Source organism: Bradysia coprophila, unplaced genomic scaffold, assembly GCF_014529535.1.
Source record: "Bradysia coprophila strain Holo2 unplaced genomic scaffold, BU_Bcop_v1 contig_297, whole genome shotgun sequence".
In the NCBI taxonomy this organism is placed as follows: domain Eukaryota; kingdom Metazoa; phylum Arthropoda; class Insecta; order Diptera; family Sciaridae; genus Bradysia; species Bradysia coprophila.
Window position 1 is genome coordinate 8,156,826 of NW_023503555.1, and position 16,807 is coordinate 8,173,632.

At 38.6% G+C, this 16,807-nt stretch overlaps 3 protein-coding genes and 1 long non-coding RNA gene across 4 annotated transcripts; 1 reads left to right on the plus strand and 3 right to left on the minus strand.

Moving 5' to 3' along the window:
• Nucleotides 1–1,377: 1,377 nt before the first annotated feature.
• On the minus strand, nucleotides 1,378–3,565 carry LOC119079082 (zinc finger protein 813-like). Its single transcript, XM_037186892.1, has 6 exons — nucleotides 2,634–3,565; nucleotides 2,433–2,496; nucleotides 2,264–2,347; nucleotides 2,097–2,180; nucleotides 1,728–1,808; nucleotides 1,378–1,662 (listed from the first exon to the last, which is right to left on the minus strand). Exons 1-6 carry the CDS (start codon nucleotides 3,399–3,401, stop codon nucleotides 1,520–1,522), a joined length of 1,224 nt encoding a protein of 407 aa, XP_037042787.1. The 5' UTR covers nucleotides 3,402–3,565; the 3' UTR covers nucleotides 1,378–1,519.
• A 5,228-nt stretch (nucleotides 3,566–8,793) lies between these two features.
• On the minus strand, nucleotides 8,794–14,758 carry LOC119079120 (zinc finger protein 248-like). Its single transcript, XM_037186946.1, has 6 exons — nucleotides 14,307–14,758; nucleotides 14,086–14,149; nucleotides 13,924–14,007; nucleotides 13,772–13,855; nucleotides 9,230–9,313; nucleotides 8,794–9,052 (listed from the first exon to the last, which is right to left on the minus strand). The coding sequence occupies exons 1-6, from the start codon at nucleotides 14,541–14,543 to the stop codon at nucleotides 8,970–8,972; spliced, it is 636 nt and encodes a 211-aa protein (XP_037042841.1). The 5' UTR covers nucleotides 14,544–14,758; the 3' UTR covers nucleotides 8,794–8,969.
• Nucleotides 9,215–13,549, plus strand: LOC119079139. Its single transcript, XR_005088105.1, has 3 exons — nucleotides 9,215–9,315; nucleotides 10,157–10,163; nucleotides 13,479–13,549. It is a non-coding gene; the product is annotated as an uncharacterized LOC119079139 (long non-coding RNA).
• On the minus strand, nucleotides 9,787–10,414 carry LOC119079127. Its single transcript, XM_037186956.1, has 2 exons — nucleotides 10,084–10,414; nucleotides 9,787–10,025 (listed from the first exon to the last, which is right to left on the minus strand). Exons 1-2 carry the CDS (start codon nucleotides 10,353–10,355, stop codon nucleotides 9,857–9,859), a joined length of 441 nt encoding a protein of 146 aa, XP_037042851.1. The 5' UTR covers nucleotides 10,356–10,414; the 3' UTR covers nucleotides 9,787–9,856.
• Nucleotides 14,759–16,807: the final 2,049 nt, after the last annotated feature.

Below are 16,807 nucleotides of genomic sequence, written 5' to 3' on the forward strand. Positions count from 1 at the left end.
AAATCGAAATCTTTAAAGGTTCGTTGGCTTCAGATGATGGAAGGTGCACCATCAACGGGTGTTCTTGTATTTACTATTACCATTCGGTGCGAATGGTACCATACCGATGAAAAAAATGTTGTGGGCAGACACAACACCTCGAAGAGGAGACATTTATTCAGAATTCAATTACACAAAACTAATACATCGGCATCACAAAGGAGTTTTTCACCTAAAACTAAAAGCGAAAATTGTTTTTTTTTTCTGTCAATACATACAAAACGTCACCGTCGTTTAATACTTAAGAAATCAGTCAAAAATCGCATATCCGCTACTCTTCTGCTTTTTCGTACGATCTTTCGTCTGCAATCAAAAATTTCGATTTATTTCGAGATGTGTCCACATTCGGAGTCGATAAACAAACCGGTGTGAATATTGTGATCCAAGCTCATTGGGTGATTACTAAATCATTCAAGAAAAAACACAAATACGTTTTACGCCGAAATGTTTGATTGAATCAATAAAAATGATGAAACAAACTGAACTTGATTCTTGAACTACATTTCGTAGACCAAGGATTTTCAAATAGACAATCCCCTGAGGATTTTCAAGGATTTTGCCATCGCATTACAAGGATTTTTCTAAGTTTTCAATGATTTTCTTCTTTTCATTTGATTTTCTTGAGCGTTTCAAAGGATTTTCTAAGATTTTGTTTATTTTCTTGAGGCTTCTTAATGGATTTTTTTACGCATTTGAGAATTTTCTTGCAGGATTTTCTTTTGGATGACAAAGGAATTTCTATTAATATTAACCGCTCGAGTTAAGTGGGAAAATGTTAAGAGGCATTCTTTTCAAAACGAATATACCGCAATTGGATCAATTGGTCCCTGGAAGCCAGAGCTACAGTCAACAAATTCTTCGACGCGTGTGTAGCCACTGGTGATCAAAAACCCAAAACTTGCACTTTTCTTATGGAGTTGTTTCCAGAAACATGAACTCTCATAGTCGTATGGGGTTTCGTTGGAACGGAAACTGCGAGTACTTTCGGCAGATAGGGTCTTTAAAGATTAACCTGCACTAAGATTTAAGTAGTTGAAAATATAGGTAAAAAATTGGCTACTTCGGCTAACTTGTAACGGTTTCACTAGGTACAAAAGCATCGTAGTAGTTTTTGGCTTCTAGGGACCCATACTTTTTAAGGCACTTATTAAAAGGTCCGCTGAAAAACATCGCTTTAAAACGAAAACAAAAATTGCAATCATTACCATACCTTGGTTAAATAGGTTCGTTGGCTAAAGTTGATGGATCGTGCACCATCTGTTGGTGTTCTTAAATTTACCATTACCATTCGGTAATACAGATGAAAAAAATGTTGTGAACAGACACAAAAAACCTCGAAGAGGACACCTTTATTCAAAATTCAATTACATTCACACAAAATATACAAAGCTAATCCATCCGCAGCACAAAGGATTTTGTTTCCACAGACTAAAACTGAATTGATTGTCAATATATACAAAGCAAGAACGTCACTGTCGATCTAACACCTTTTAGATCCGTCAAAGGTCGCATATCGCCTACTCCGGCTCGCCTCCTTTCTGTGCCGTTGGTACCGATGATTGTATAACCTGGCACGTAGAGCAAACGTTTCATTGCAAACGTCGCACTCGTACGGCTTTTCACCTGCAATCAAAAATTTCAATTTAATTCGAGGTGTGCCCATTTTAGTAGCCGCTAAACAAGCAAACCGGTGTGAACATTCTTGTGATCTATCAGATATGCCTTATGCCGAAATGTTCGATTGCAGATGTCACACTTGAACTCGTTTTCTGAAAAACGAATTTTCGTAGAAAATCAAAATAAAAATTTTCAGACCAGAAGTGATTATGTGGGGAAGTTCACTGGTGCAACAAACTGGACTTGATGCCTGGATGCAACATAGCAAACCAAACAATCCATAAAAAATAGAAAATTTTGAAATTTCAGTCTGTTGCAGTGTGTTTGCCTCTGAAACGCAAAAAAACTATCTGTGAGACCTCTGATGACAGGCTTTTTGGAAATTTTAGTTGCCTCGTCTCAGTGGATCTCCTTCTGAGTTGGACTTTCTTTTCACTTACCAGAATGAATTCTTTCATGTCTGCACAAATTGATTGCTTGAGCGGAAGCATAATCACATTGCGTGCACTTGTATGGTTTTTTGCCTACGTAAAGCAAATTGGAAGTTAAATTCACCGAAACTCCATTCCGGGCTAAACCAATCCCACATCAGTGTCTTCGTACTTACCAGTGTGAACCCTCGAATGTATGATCAGAGTAGCTTTCCTACTGAATTGCTTGCCACATTCTGCACAGTGGAACGATGTCGATTCTTTTAAACGAGAACAACAGTCGACTTAATGGGCTTGCATTTTAGGAAGACATAAATATCATGCCGAGGAAGAAGAAGTACTTACGTTTACGATGACCTTTTGCAGCATTTTTAAGAGGAATTTCCGTACTTTTTCCACTTAATTGAACCTGGAAATAAGAAGGGGTGAGTAGATGAAAAGCCGTATCGGTAATCACAGGCGGAAATAAATTGCAACAAAATGCCAACTCCAACACTCTATCGTTCATCCTTCCTAATTCGCATCTAAAAGATCCGTTGCAATTACCTGACATTTTTTCGGTTGCGATGCATTTTCTGATTGCTCAATACTGTCCACAGTAATTTCTACATTTGACAATACTTCTTCCATCTGATGATTCTCGATAGCAACGTCGACATCTGGTTCACAATAATTGAGCATTGCATTGCATGAAGAATTCAGTTTAGTCATTCGAGTCCAGCTGACATTGCAGCTTGAGGCGTCTGAGTCAAAGTTAATGCATCCCAGATCACTAAAGTCAGTTACTTCACCTGGTGCTGTTCGCATAACACTACCACCAACGTTACGATCGATATTGCTGTTCGACGAGCACGATTCATAGTTGATGTATCCTAAATCACTCAAGTTTGGAACAAATTGGGAAGCTAATTCGCGCGGTGCTGCTTGATCTAATTGCATAGCTCCATAAACGTTACAACTGATATTGCGGCTCGACGAGCCCGAGGCATAGTTGATGTATCCTAAAACGTCCGAATTTTGACCAACTTGTGAGGTCAGTTCAACCGGTGCTGCTTGTTCTGCTTCCATAATATAACGATCAATGTCACAACTGATATCGACTGTGTCCCAGTTCGTGCATCCTAAAACACTGAAGTTTTGGCCAACATGATGAGCAGCAATGCTTGACGGAGAAACTGGTGGGGCTAACGAGTCCAGTACATCCAATATGTCTTCAAACATATTCTCCTCAGCAGTATCAAATTCAATATTTGGGAGAGCTGCGTGTTCAGGATTCTCAAGAAATGTCTCCGATATATCCAAAATTGACGCCATGTGAGCGTTGTGTCGCAAAATGGCTCAGTTGTTGTTGTCGATGTTGTAACTTGATTTGGTAGACTTACAGGTAGAATCTCAAACCAAACAAGACTATCAATAGAGTGACGTTACAACACCTTGCTTGATGATGAGTTATGCAGTTTTGCGTTGATCGTACAAGTTTCTGATATGTACCAGAACGTTAACCCTTTCAACCTATTGGGTAAGCGCAAATGAATGAGGGAACGTCAGATTTTTCGCCGATAAATGCCCAGCAATAAACGCAAACCAATGCCCTCTCATAGTCTCATAATTTGGAAGTGGATAAACGATAAATGTATTACAAAGACACAGTGCATCAACGGAGCGACAATAATTAAATTTTACCTTACTAGGAAAGTAATAAGGCCATTACTGCCCTAGGCAAAGCCTTTACCAACCTTGTAAGGTAAAATAGTTACTTCCCAGTTATAGTAATCTAGTATTGACCAAATATTAATAACACCTCGACAAGGAGACATTTATTCAGAATTCAATTACGTTCATTCAAAATACAAAACTAATCCATCGGCAGCACAAACGATTTTGATTCCACGTGTGTACCAAGTACATTTCTGTCGTTCCCATAATATGAATCTTAGACAGTAGCAATTTTCATGAGTCGGTTCACTTTAAGCCTTGTGATGAAGCAGAGTTTCTCAAACTTATTTTACACCCTAACTCGATTTTTTAAGAGAGTTTGTTTGCTAGAGAGAGTATTGGTTTAACGCATAACGTAGGGCAAACGTTTTATTCCACACCTGCAATCAAAAGTTTCAATTTATTTCGAGATGCGCCCACTTTCGGAGTCGATAAACAAACCGGTCGGAATATTCTTATGGCGATCTATGCAAATGGTGAAATGTTTTCTTCGTCACACGTGAAATCATTTTCTGAAAAAGAAATTTTCGTAAAGAAATCAAAATTTTCAGGACGGAAGTGGTTAAGCGTGGAAGTTTACTGCTGTCAATCAATAAAAATGATGAAACAAACTGAACTTGATTCTTGAACTACATTTCGTGGAAAAAGGATTTTCAAGGATTTTGCCATCGCATTACAAGGATTTTTCTAAGTTTTCAAAGATTTTCTTCTTTTCATTTTCTTGTGCCTTTTAACCAGTCACATACGGCTATTCATCTGTTATCGACAGCGACGACAAAAATAGTGACAAGCTCTGGGTAATATGGTCCTCTATATGGTAAAATGCATGATTAAAAATCGAAGTACAAGATTTGAAAACAACAGATTAAAACTACTTCGATTGATGGAAGTAATAGACCCGATAATAATATTGGTCATATGCTTGCCGTCTGTAACAGGTTAAAGTATTTTCTAAGATTTTGTGGATTTTCTTGAGGATTCTTATTGGATTTTTTACGCATTTGAACATTTTCTTGTAGGGTTTTCTGACAAAGGAATTTTTATGAATATTGGCCGCTCGAGTTAAGTGGGAAAATGTTAAGAGCGTACAAGGGTTTAGCTTCGGACAAAAACAAACTACTATAGCGTCATCTCTTTTAATTGAAATAAAGGTCGTATTGTGTCTTCAATAACAATAGAAAATCGAACATCGAAGACACCCATCATAGAAATATAGTGAAAACAAAATGGCCGCCGTGATAGAAACTAAATTGTTTTTGGTTAATTTCTTAAAAGTAAAGACTTATTTCAAAAAATTGAAAACATAATTTCGAGGTTTGTGACATAAGAAACGGTTTTGATATAGCAACTTATGTGATTATTCTCGATGTACTGCCGAAAAAATGTACCTAAAGTGGAATAGTCATTTGTGTATCTGTTTTGGACGATTGTTTTTAGGCAATTTCGCGAGTTGTAGCCCGAACGAAGTGAATTTTTTTTCCTTGCAGACGTGTTTTAATTGTGAAAAATATTCGTGAAAATGAAACAATATTATAAATGTGAAAACACATTTTCGTTAAGTAAGGTTCAAATTAACCGTTCGTCCATTTTTTGTTGTATTCCGAGGGGCAAATCACTGATTTTATGACAATCATTATATGGGATTTACGGGATTATATGGGATTATTTGGTGATTATATGGGATTATTATAATATAACTATCAATGTCACAACTGATATCGACTGTGTCCCAGTTCGCGTATCCTAAAACGCTGAAGTTTTGGCCATCATACTGAGCAGCAACACTTGACGGAGAAACTGGTGAGGCTAACGAGTCCACTACATCCAAATATCTACACATATATTCTCCTCCAAATTAATAAATTCCATATTTGGGTTAGCGGCATATTCAGGATTGTTCAGCTCAACTATCAAGTTCTCTAGGTCGGATATATCCAGAATTGACTCCATGTGAGTGAGTGTTGTGCCGTAAAATGGCTCAGTTGTTGTTGTCGATGATGTAACTTTGATTTGTTGACGGGGGAGATTTACAGAGATAACTATCAATAGAGTGACGTAAAAACACTTTGCTTGATGCGGAGTTATGCAGATCGTACATGTTTCCGTTTTTGTACCAGAACGTTAACCCTTTCAAAGTTATTGGGTAATCGCCAATCAGTCAAAAAACCCATAAAGGGTGAATGTGACGCAAGTCCTTTATCTTACTTACAAAATAACTGATATCGCTGAGGGTGATGCATTGTGCGCCGTACGTAAAATTCTTATCCACAAAATATTGACCCAAAAAATTTTTGAAAGAAAGTTTTACAAAAAGAAATTTGCGTCTCCTTATGGGAAAATGGGCTCCAAAACCCAAAAAACGAAAAAAAATCTTGCTTTTTCGAAAGTCTACTGTTACTGTACTGCAGGGTACTTAGGTACATAAAGGGGTCGCAAAGTGAAACTCTGATAATGTGTCGATCGCAGTTTGCGGTTTAAAATGAAACCGATCGATTACTCGTAGAAAAAGCGACATAAATAAAACAAACGTTGAAAGGGCGACACGCCCGAATTAAGTGTTTCTCTTAAACGATCCAAAACTCCACTATAAATAGAAGCTGCTAGAGTCTAGCTGGTAGCTAATCGTCTAGGTTTTAACATTTGGCGCCCCCGGGTGGACAAGGTTTTGGAGCGTCAGATTAAAAGGAAAGAAAATTCGACGATTCGCTGAAGTTTCAAAATGGACAGATTGAAAAAAGCCCGTACACCTATTCGTGGACTCATTACAAGATCCCTGAACGAATTGGAAACTGAATTGTTGAATCCAGTGAAAGATGTCATCCGTTTGAAGACGAGATTTGAGAGACTGAATGATTTACAATCCAGAATTCAGGATGCAGATGAAGGAATCTTCAACGAAATGTTATTGGGTCCGAACGTTACCGAAGAAGAACAGTTGAAGGAAGCAATGGATTGTGAAGACATTTTAATACTTCTCGTTACGGCTAAGATGAGAATCGATAAGGAAGTAATGAAGATCAAATCAGCAGAGCAAGTAGTTCAAGGTGATGAAGCATCTTCGATCAGTTCCGTGTCTCAAAAACGTCAGTTTAAGTTACCGAAGATAGAATTGAAGAAATTCATCGGTAAAATATTGGATTGGTTGAGCTGGTGGGCGCACTTCAGTAAAATTCATGAGGATGAAGAGTTGCATGCCACAGACAAATTCCAATATTTAATGCAATCGATGGAACCACACTCGAGAGGAGATGATATCGTTAAAGGATTTCCAGCAACCGAAGCGAATTATCCGAAGGTGATTGAAGTATTGAAAGAAAGGTTTGGCAAGAAGAAATTACTGATTCAGGTGTATGTTCGTGAATTGTTCAAAATGAGTTTGAATAATCTCAACAAGGGATCATGTATTTCGTCGATATACGACAAATTGGTGTGTCAAGTCCGAGCTTAAGAGTCATTAAATATATCGTTGGAACAAACATCCCTATTTTTGTATCCAATGGTAGAGTCCAGTCTACCAGAAGACACCTTGATTGCGTGGCAAAGGAGTTCGATGTACGGAAAGGATGGATCACCGAAAGGAGAACTGGACTACTTGTTGGAATTTCTTCGACAAGAAGTAGATCTTGAAGAGCATCGAGCGTTAGCAAGATCGAAATACGATACAATGTCAATGGCGACATACATGAATGGCGATGCAACGGCAAATTGCATATTTTGTGAAGATCGTCATTTATCTCAAGAGTGTATGGAAGCACATAACATGCAACTGGAATCAATACGAAGAATAATCAATGAAAATAAAGTATGTTCACGGTGTTTCAAGTACGGTCACTTTGTCAAGCAATGTAAGGAGGATGTTAAATGCGTTGCATGTTCTAAACCGCATTATGAAATCATGTGTTGGAAGTCGCGGTAAATCGTCAATGGGACAACAATGGTAAATGGGACAACACAACAATGGTCAATGGGACCACAATCGTGAATGGGACAACAATCGTCAATGCGACAACAATGGTCAATGGGACAACAATGGTCAATGGAACAACAATCGTCAATGGGACAACAATGGTCAATGGGACAACAATCGTCAATGGGACAACAATGGTCAATGGGACAACACAACAATGGTCAATGAGACAACAATGGTCAATGGGACAACACAACAATGATCAATGGGACAACAACGGTCAATGGGACGAACAAATAGAAACTAGTTAATGCGACGAGCTTCTTCAGTAAATAAGTTGGTTTAAACGGTGGGAGCAAAATTGTAAAATTATTTCGGGAAAATAATTGGTGGGAGGATATTGAAACCGATCGATTACTCGTAGAAAAAGGGACATAAATAAAACAAACGTTGAAAGGGCGACACGCCCGAAGTAAGTGTTTCTCTTAAACGATCCAAAACTCCACTATAAATAGAAGCTGCTAGAGTCTAGCTGGTAGCTAATCGTCTAGGTTTTAACACTCAGCTATATCAGTTATTTTGTAAGTAAGATAAAGGACTTGCGTCACATTTACCCTTTGAGGGTTTTTTGACTGGTATCAGAATTTTTGTAAGTTTTAAGGTTAAGGTTAAGGCCAGTTATAACATGTCAAAAGTTTTTTTAGAGACAAAGAAAGCAATTTTTATATGTCCCGTAACACAAAAGATAATACCAAAACCACATTTGAAACAGGAAAATCCAACTACCCGACAATTTTCATATTTGCCACTGTTTTCTGCTTCTAACTTTTCCAGTTTTGGTCATTTCGCCCGTATTCTACTCCCAAAACTCAGAGACTTTGCCGAAGACACCAATTCTCCATTTTTGTACCAGAACGTTAACCCTTTCAACGTTATTGGGTAATCGCCAATGAAAATTAATGGAAACTCTTCAAGGCATAACACATAACTGATGCGACTGCTATTTCCGGATGATTTTGCTTGAAAATCAATTTCCAGATGTTAGGACAATGTCAAAAAGGTTTTTAGACAGAGAAACACCTTGAAGAGGACACATTTATTCAGAATTAAATTACATTCACACAAAATATACAAAACTAATCCATCGGCAGCACGAAGGATTTTGTTTCCACAGAATAAAAAATGATGTTTTTTTTGTCAATATACCAAACAAGTACGTCACCGTCATTCCCATATTAGAAATCGTAGAAAATAGCAATTTAGTGGGATTTAATATGACTGATTAACCCGGAACGCAGGGGAAAGGTTTCATCACACAGGTTGCATTCATACAGCCTTCCACCTGCAAATAAAAATCTCAATTTATTTCGAGGTTTCACGCAGAAATTGTCTTTTGCAGACGTCACACGTGAATGGCCCACGACCTGAATGAGTAATTCTCGTAAAAATTCAAAATTTCTTTTTTCAAAATTTCAGTTTGTCTCAGATACAAAACTGTCTATGCTTCATTTTCACCTACCACTATGAGTCACCTGATGACCGGTTAAAACATGTTTAAATTTGAAAGCAGCATTACAGATCGAACATTTGAATGGCCTCGCGTCTGTGAAACAAAATTTTGTGGAAATTTTAGTTTGTCTTCTTTTGAGTTGAACGTTCTTTTCACTTACCAGAATGAGTCCTTTTATGTTTGGACAAACCGCTTGCATGGCTGCAAACAAAATCACATTCCGTACACTTGTATGGCTTTTCACCTACGTAAAGTTAAAATTTATTCACACGGGCAAAAACAATGACATAAGTGTCTTCGTACTTACCAGTGTGCGTCCGCGAATGTTGGGTCAGATAGGATTTTCTTTTGAATTGTTTGCCACACTCTGCACAGGGGTAGTCGGTCGATTCTTTTAAATGAGAAAAACGGTCGTCTCAATTGACTAGCATTTTAGCATAACAAATTATTCGGAAGAAGAACCTACCGTCACGACGACCTCTTGAAGCATTTTTAAGAGGAATTTCGCTATTTTTTCCAATTAATTGAACCTGAAACTGAGAAATAAAAATTACGGACGGAAATAAATTTCAACAAAATGCCCACTCTAACACTCCATCGTTCATCCATGTAATTCAACAGCTCATATCAAAACAGTTACAGAAGATCCGTTACAATTACCTGCGATGCATTTTCTGTTTGATTAATACTGTGCAGAGGCGTCGTAGTTCTTTCATTTGACAATACTTCTTCCAGCTGACGATTCGCCAGAGCAAAGTCGACATCCGGTTCACAATTCTGCTTTTTGGGAGCGGGCGCACCGGATCTGAAATAGTATGAAATCACGACTGTGAAGAGATTACCAACGCAAACTGTGTCCTTACGCGGAAGCATTCGACTCATTAACGCTATTCTTTCTTTTCCGATCTAGACGAGCATGTAAAGTCAAAACGGGAGGTATCTGGTCCCCTAATGCAGAATTGCAGCACTTCTTCCGCTTAAGCGTTGGGTCGCATAAAGAATTCAGTTTCGTCGTTCCACTACAACTGACATTGCTGCTCGACCAGCCTGAGTCATAATTGACGCATCCCAAACTGTCCGAATTTTGACAAACTTCCGAAGTTATGTCGAGCGGTACTTCTTGTTCTGCTTGCATTGCATCTCCACCATCGTTCCAACTGACATTGCAGAGTGAAGTGTCTGAGTTAAAGTTTATGGATCCTAAAACAATCAAGCTTGGACCAACTTGTGAGGTTAATTCACCTGGTGCTGCTTGTTTTGCTAGCATGACACCATCACCAACGTTACAAACGATATTGCTGTTCCACCAGCCTGAGTCATAGTTGGTACTAGGGATGGGAGACCTTTTATATTATCGATAATATCAATCAAAACAATTTATCGATAATTGATATATCATATCGTTATCGATAATTTGATAATTATCGAATTATCAATAATTATCAATGTATCGATAATTATCAAAATATCGATATTTCGATAATTATCAAATTTTGATATTTCTGAAAATAATTGATACTCATAAAGTTATGTTACTGTGAAGAAATTGAAAACTGTTCTCAGCAACTTTTCGAGATCTCTTTCCAATTTATCATCATCCTAATGGAAAGATGGAAGAGTTACAGCTGAAAACTGCATGCATTTGTATTGATTTATCTAAATATTCATATTAGAGTAGCTATCAAAATATCGATTTTTCGATAATTATCAAAATATCGATATTTTGATAATTATCGAGATATCGATATTTTGATAATTATCGAAATATCAATTATTATCGATTATCGATATTATTTTTGAAAATTTTCGATAAAAAAATTTATCGATAATCGATTATCGATAATCGATAATTATCGATCATCAATATCAATATCGCCCATCCCTAGTTGGTACATCCCAAACCGTCCAAATTTTGACAAACTTTCGAAGTTATGTTGGGCGGTACTGCTTGTTCTGCTTGCATTACATCTACATCACCGTTCCAACTGGCATTGCAGATTGACGTGACTGAGTCAAAGTCGATGGATCCTAAATCAATCAAGCTTGGACCAACTTGTGAGGGTAATTCACCTGGTGCTGCTTGTTCTGCTCGCATAACACCATCACCAATGTTACAATCGGAATCGATATTGCTGTTCCACCAGCCTGAGTCATAGTTGACACATCCCAAACCGTCCAAATTTTGACCAACTTTCGAAGTTAATTCGCGTGGTACTGCTTGCTCTGCTTGCACTATATCTCCACCAACGCTACAACCGACATTGCAGCTCCGCGTGTCTGAGTCATAGTTGTCGTGTTGTAAGTCACTCAAGTTTGGAACCACTTGTGAGGTTAGTTCACTTGGTGATGCTTGTATTGTTCGCATATCATCTCCACCAACGTTACAATCGATATTGCTGCTCGACCGGCCTGAGTCATAGTTGACGCATCGCAAACCTTCCAAATTTTGACGAACTTCCGAAGTTATTTCGCACGGTGCTGCTTGTTCCAATTGCATAACATCTCCACCAAAGTTCCAACAGATATTTCCAGAGTCAAAGTTCTTCTTCTTCTTCTTCTTTTTCAGCCTGTTTCTATCCACTGCTGGATGTAGGCCTCTCCAACTTTTTTCCATTTCGTACGATCCATTACCATTTGCTGCCAGTTTGTACCTGCAATATTCTTAATTCCGTTTGTCCATCTCTCTGGTGGTCTACCTATAGCTCGTCTTTTATATGGTCGCCAGTTCATGATCTTTTTGGTCCAACGTTCGTCTGTCCTTCTTGCAATATGTCCCGCCCAGCTCCATTTCAGAGATGCTATTCTTTCCATGACATCAACGACCCTGTCAAAGTCAAAGTTGATGTCTCCTAAATCGCTCAAGCTTTTACCACCTTGTGTTGTTAGCTCACCCTGTGCTGCTTGTTCTGTTTCCATAATATAACGATCAATCTCATAACTGATATCGTCAATGTCCCAGTTAGTGTATCCGAAAACGTTGAAGTTTTGGTCAAAATGATGAGCAGCAACGCTTGACGGAGACACTGGTGAGGCTAACGAGTCCAGTACATCCAATAAGTCTTCACACATATTCTCCTCCACATTATTAAATTCAATATTTGGGTGAGCTGCGTGTTCAGCATGGCTAAGCCCGTCTACGAAGTTCTCAAGGAATGTCTCCGATATATCCAGAATTGACGCCATGTAAGTTGTAAGCTTTGTGCCGTAAAATGGCTTGACTGTCGTTGGCGAGGCTGTAAGTTTGATTTTATTTGTTGACGTGGTAGACTTACAGATATGATTGTGTCAACCCAAACAAGACTATCAATAGAGTGACGTAAAAACACTTTGCTTGATGACTAGTTATGCAGTTTTGCGTTGATCGTACATGTTTTCGTTGTTGTACCAGAACGTTAACCCTTTCAACGTTATTGGATAATCGCCAATGAAAATGAATGGAAAGTCTTCAAGGCATATAACTGATACGACTGCTATTTCGGTATGATTTTGCTTGAAAAAAAATTCGAGATATTAGGACAAGACAACGGTCAATGTCAAAACGTTTTGTGGACAGACAAACACCTCGAAGAGGAGACATTTATTCAGAATTCAAAATACAAAACTGATCCATCGGCAGCACGAAGACACTGACTAAAAACGAAAATGTACGTCGCCGTCGTTGTTAGAAATCAGTCAAAAATCATATATCGGCTACTCTCCTCCTTTTTGTGCAGTGAACGATGACTATGTAGACTGGATTTTCGGTAAAACGTTTTATTGCACATGTTGCACTCATAAGGCATTGTACCTGCAATCAAAATTTTCAATTTATTTCGCGATGTGTCCATTTTCGGAGTCGATAAACAAACCGGTGTGAATATTCTGGTGATCCATCATAGACTCCTTACGCCGAAATGGTCTCCTGCAGATGTCACACGTGAACTCAGTTCCTGAAAAAGGAAATTTTCGCACAAAACAAAATAGTTATTTGTGTATCTGTTTTGGACGTTTGATTTTAGGCAATTTCGCGAGTTGTAGCCCGAACGAAGTGAGGGCTACATGCGAAAGTGCCTAAAATCAAACGTCCAAAACAGATACTCAAAAAATTTTTCATGTAAGGGGTCGAAAACCCGAGAAAAATCTCGAAACTCCCTCATTTTCGGCCCCGACACATGAAAATAAAATTTTCAGACCTGGAAATGACTTGTGGGGAAGCTTACTGGTGTGAATCAACGCACTATAAACAACTAGACGCAATTAAGTTTTTCATTTTTGTGAGTCCTTTGATGATCGGTTAGAGCGTGTTTACGTTTGAACGTAGCATGACAGATCGAACATTCGAATGGTTTCAATACAAGTCTGATTTTTTTTTGGAAATTTTAGTTTTTGTCTCAGTGGGTCTCTTACTGACTTCATTTTCACTTACCACTATGAGAACTTTGATGAACGTCTAGATAAGTGCTTAATTTGAAAGCACGATTACAAATCAAACATATGAACGGCCTCGCGTCTGTGACACAAATTTTGTGGAAATTCAGTGGGTCTTCTCGGTTGAACTTTCTTTTCACTTACCAGAATGAGTGCTTTCATGTCTGGCCACATCGTTTGCTCTAGTGCCAGCATAATCACATTGCGCGCACTTGTATGGCTTTTCGCCTACGTAAAGCAAATTGGAAGTTTAAATGTTATCACAGAAATTCTGCCATAAGTGTCTTTGTCCTTACCAGTGTGGACCCACAAATGTTTGGTCAGTTCGGATTTCTTTCTGAATTGCTTGCCACACTCTGCACAGGTATGAGATTTCGGTTCTTTTAAATGAGGACAACGATCGACTAAATCGACTTGGATTTTAGCAAAACAAATTGTGTGGAAGAAGAAGAACTTACGTTTACGACGACCTTTTCCGGCATTTTTAAGAGGAATTTCGCAGCTTTTTCCAATTATTTGATCCTGGAAATGAGGAGCGGTTAGTAGATGAAAAGTCTCATTGATAATCACAAGCGGAGAAAATGTCAACAAAATGCCCACTCCAACACTTCATCGTTCATCCATGTAATTCAAGGAGCTCACATCAAGGCAGCATTACCAAAAGATCAATTGCCATTACCTGACATTCGTCCAGTTGCGATGCATCTTCTGATTGCTCAATACTGTCCACAGACATAGCAGTTCTTCCATGTGGCAATGCATCTTCCATCTGATGATTCTTTATAGCAACGCCAACACTGGGTTCACAATGCTGCACTTTGAGAGTGTGCGCACCGGTTCTGAAATAGTCTGAAATCACGACTGTGACGAGATTACCAACGCAAACTGTGTCCTTACACGGAAGCATTCGATTCATTAGCGCTATTGTTTCTCTTCGGATCTAGGCAAACATGTGAAGGCAAAACAGGAGGTATCTCGTCCCCTAATGCAGCATTGTACTTCTTCTGCTTGAGCGTTGGATCGCATAAAGAATTCAGTTTCGTCGTTCCATTACAACTGACATTGCAACTTGACGTGTCTGAGTCATGATTGACGCATCCTAAATCAATCAAGCTTGGGCCAACTTGTGAGGTTAATTCACTTGGTGCTGTTTTTTCTGCTCGCATAGAACCTCCACCATCGTCACAATCGATGTTGCTGCTCGAACAGCCTGACTCGTTTATAATAACGATTTTCGAAGTTATTTCGCACGGTGCTTGTTCTGCTTGCATTGTATCTACACCAACGTTCCGATTGTGACTCCACTTGTCAAGGTTGATGTATCCTATATGGCTCAAATTTTGACCATCTTGTGATGTCACCTCTCCCTGTGCTGCTTTTTCTGCATCATCCGTAATATTTCCGTCAACCCTACAACTGATATTGTCAGTGTCCAAGTTTAAAACGCTTAAGTTTTGATCAACATTATGAAATGCAACGTTTAATGGAGAGGCTAACGAGTCCAGTACATCCGATAGGTCTTCATATAAATTCTCCTCCACATTATCAAATTCAATATTTGGGATAGCTGCATGTTCAGGATGGTTCAGCTCGGCTACCAAGTTCTCAAGAAATTGGTCAGATAAATCCAGAATTGAAGACATGTGAGCGTTGTGCCGAAAAATGGCTCGATTGTCGTTGACGAGGAAGTATCATCAGGCTGTAACTTTGATTTGTTGATGGGGAAGACTTACAGATATGAATGTGTCAACCCAAAGAAGACTAACAATAGATTGACGTTACAGCACTTTACTTGATGCAGTTGCATTGATCGTAGTCTCACTTTTCCGGTTTTGTACCAGAACGTTAACTCTTTCAACGTATTGGGTAATCGCCAATGAAATAGGGAGCGTCAGATTTTTTGCCAATAAATGCCCGACAATACCGCAGACCAAAGCCCTATCATAATCTCATAATTGGAAAGTGGATAAATGTGTTACATAGACACAGTGCATCAATGGAGCGAAAATAATTAAATTTTGACCGAATGTCAACATATTTTGTTGACAGACACACACCTCGACGAGGAGACATTTATTCAGAATTCAATTAAGGAGATACGAAATACAAAACTAAATCCATCGGTCAATATACCAAACAAGTACGTCACCATCATTCCAAAGGTTATTCCCATAATATAAATCTTAGACAGTAGCAATTCTGTGCCGTCTACGATGATTGGTTAACGCAATTTTTAGGGCAAACGTTTTATTGCACACGTTGCATTCGTACGGTCTTTCACCTGCAATCAAAAATTTCAATTTGTTTCGAGATGTGCCCACTTTCGGAGTCGATAAACAAACCGGTGTGAATATTCTTGTGATCCCTCAAGTACGTTTTAGACCGAAATGTTTTATTGCAGTAGTCACACGTGAACTCATTTTCTGAAAAAGAAGTTTTCGTAAAAAAAACAAAATCCAAATTTTTCAGACCGGAAATGGTTATGAGTGAAAGTTTACTCGTGTGAATCGATAAACAAACTGGACTTGATGCCCGGAAGCAACTGTCTTCCTGATCTACTTTCACTTACCACTATGAGACCTTTGATGATCGGTTAGATTTTGTTTACGTTTGAACGTAGCATGACAGGTCGAACATTCGAATGGCCTCGCGTCTGTGAAACAAAATTTTTGGGATTTTTTAGTTTGTGGGTCAGTGGGTTGATCTTCTTTTGAGTTGAACTTTCTTTTCACTTACCGGAATGAATCTTTTCATGACTGATCAAATAGCTTTCATACCTGCTAGCATAGTCACATTGCGAGCACTGGTACGGCCTTTCGTCTACACATAGCAAATTGAAAGTTAATATCACTGAAATTCTGGCCCGGGCAAAAACAATGAGTGTCTTCGTACTTACCAGTGTGGATCATTGAATGTGCGGTCAGAATGTGTTTCGTACTGAATTGCTTGCCACACTCTGCACAGGTATGAGATTTTGGTTCTTTTAAATGAGAACAACGTTCGACTTAATTGAAAACAAATTGTGTGGAAGAAGAACTTACGTTTACGACGACTTTTTTCAGCATTTTTAAGAGAAATTTCGCTACTTTTTCCAATTAATTGAACCTGGAAATGAAAAGCGGTCAGTAGATGAAAAGCTGCATCGGTAATCACGGGCGGAAATAAATCTCAAGAAAATGA

Bases quoted from the DNA above. Each gene is read 5' to 3' on its own strand.
- LOC119079082 (XM_037186892.1), bottom strand. From the start codon at position 3,401: ATGGCGTCAATTTTGGATATATCGGAGACATTTCTTGAGAATCCTGAA. The intron at 2,348-2,432 runs GTAAGTACTTCT...CTCGTTTAAAAG, and splicing joins TGCAAAAGGTCATCGTAAAC to AATCGACATCGTTCCACTGT. The intron at 2,181-2,263 runs GTAAGTACGAAG...TGCTTTACGTAG, and splicing joins ACATTCGAGGGTTCACACTG to GCAAAAAACCATACAAGTGC.
- LOC119079120 (XM_037186946.1), bottom strand. From the start codon at position 14,543: ATGAATCGAATGCTTCCGTGTAAGGACACAGTTTGCGTTGGTAATCTC. The intron at 14,008-14,085 runs GTAAGTTCTTCT...CTCATTTAAAAG, and splicing joins CGGAAAAGGTCGTCGTAAAC to AACCGAAATCTCATACCTGT. The intron at 9,053-9,229 runs GTAGGTGAAAAT...TTTTATTTGCAG, and splicing joins TCATCAGGTGACTCATAGTG to GTGGAAGGCTGTATGAATGC.
- LOC119079127 (XM_037186956.1), bottom strand. From the start codon at position 10,355: ATGCAAGCAGAACAAGAAGTACCGCTCGACATAACTTCGGAAGTTTGT. The intron at 10,026-10,083 runs GTAAGGACACAG...ATACTATTTCAG, and splicing joins AATGAGTCGAATGCTTCCGC to ATCCGGTGCGCCCGCTCCCA.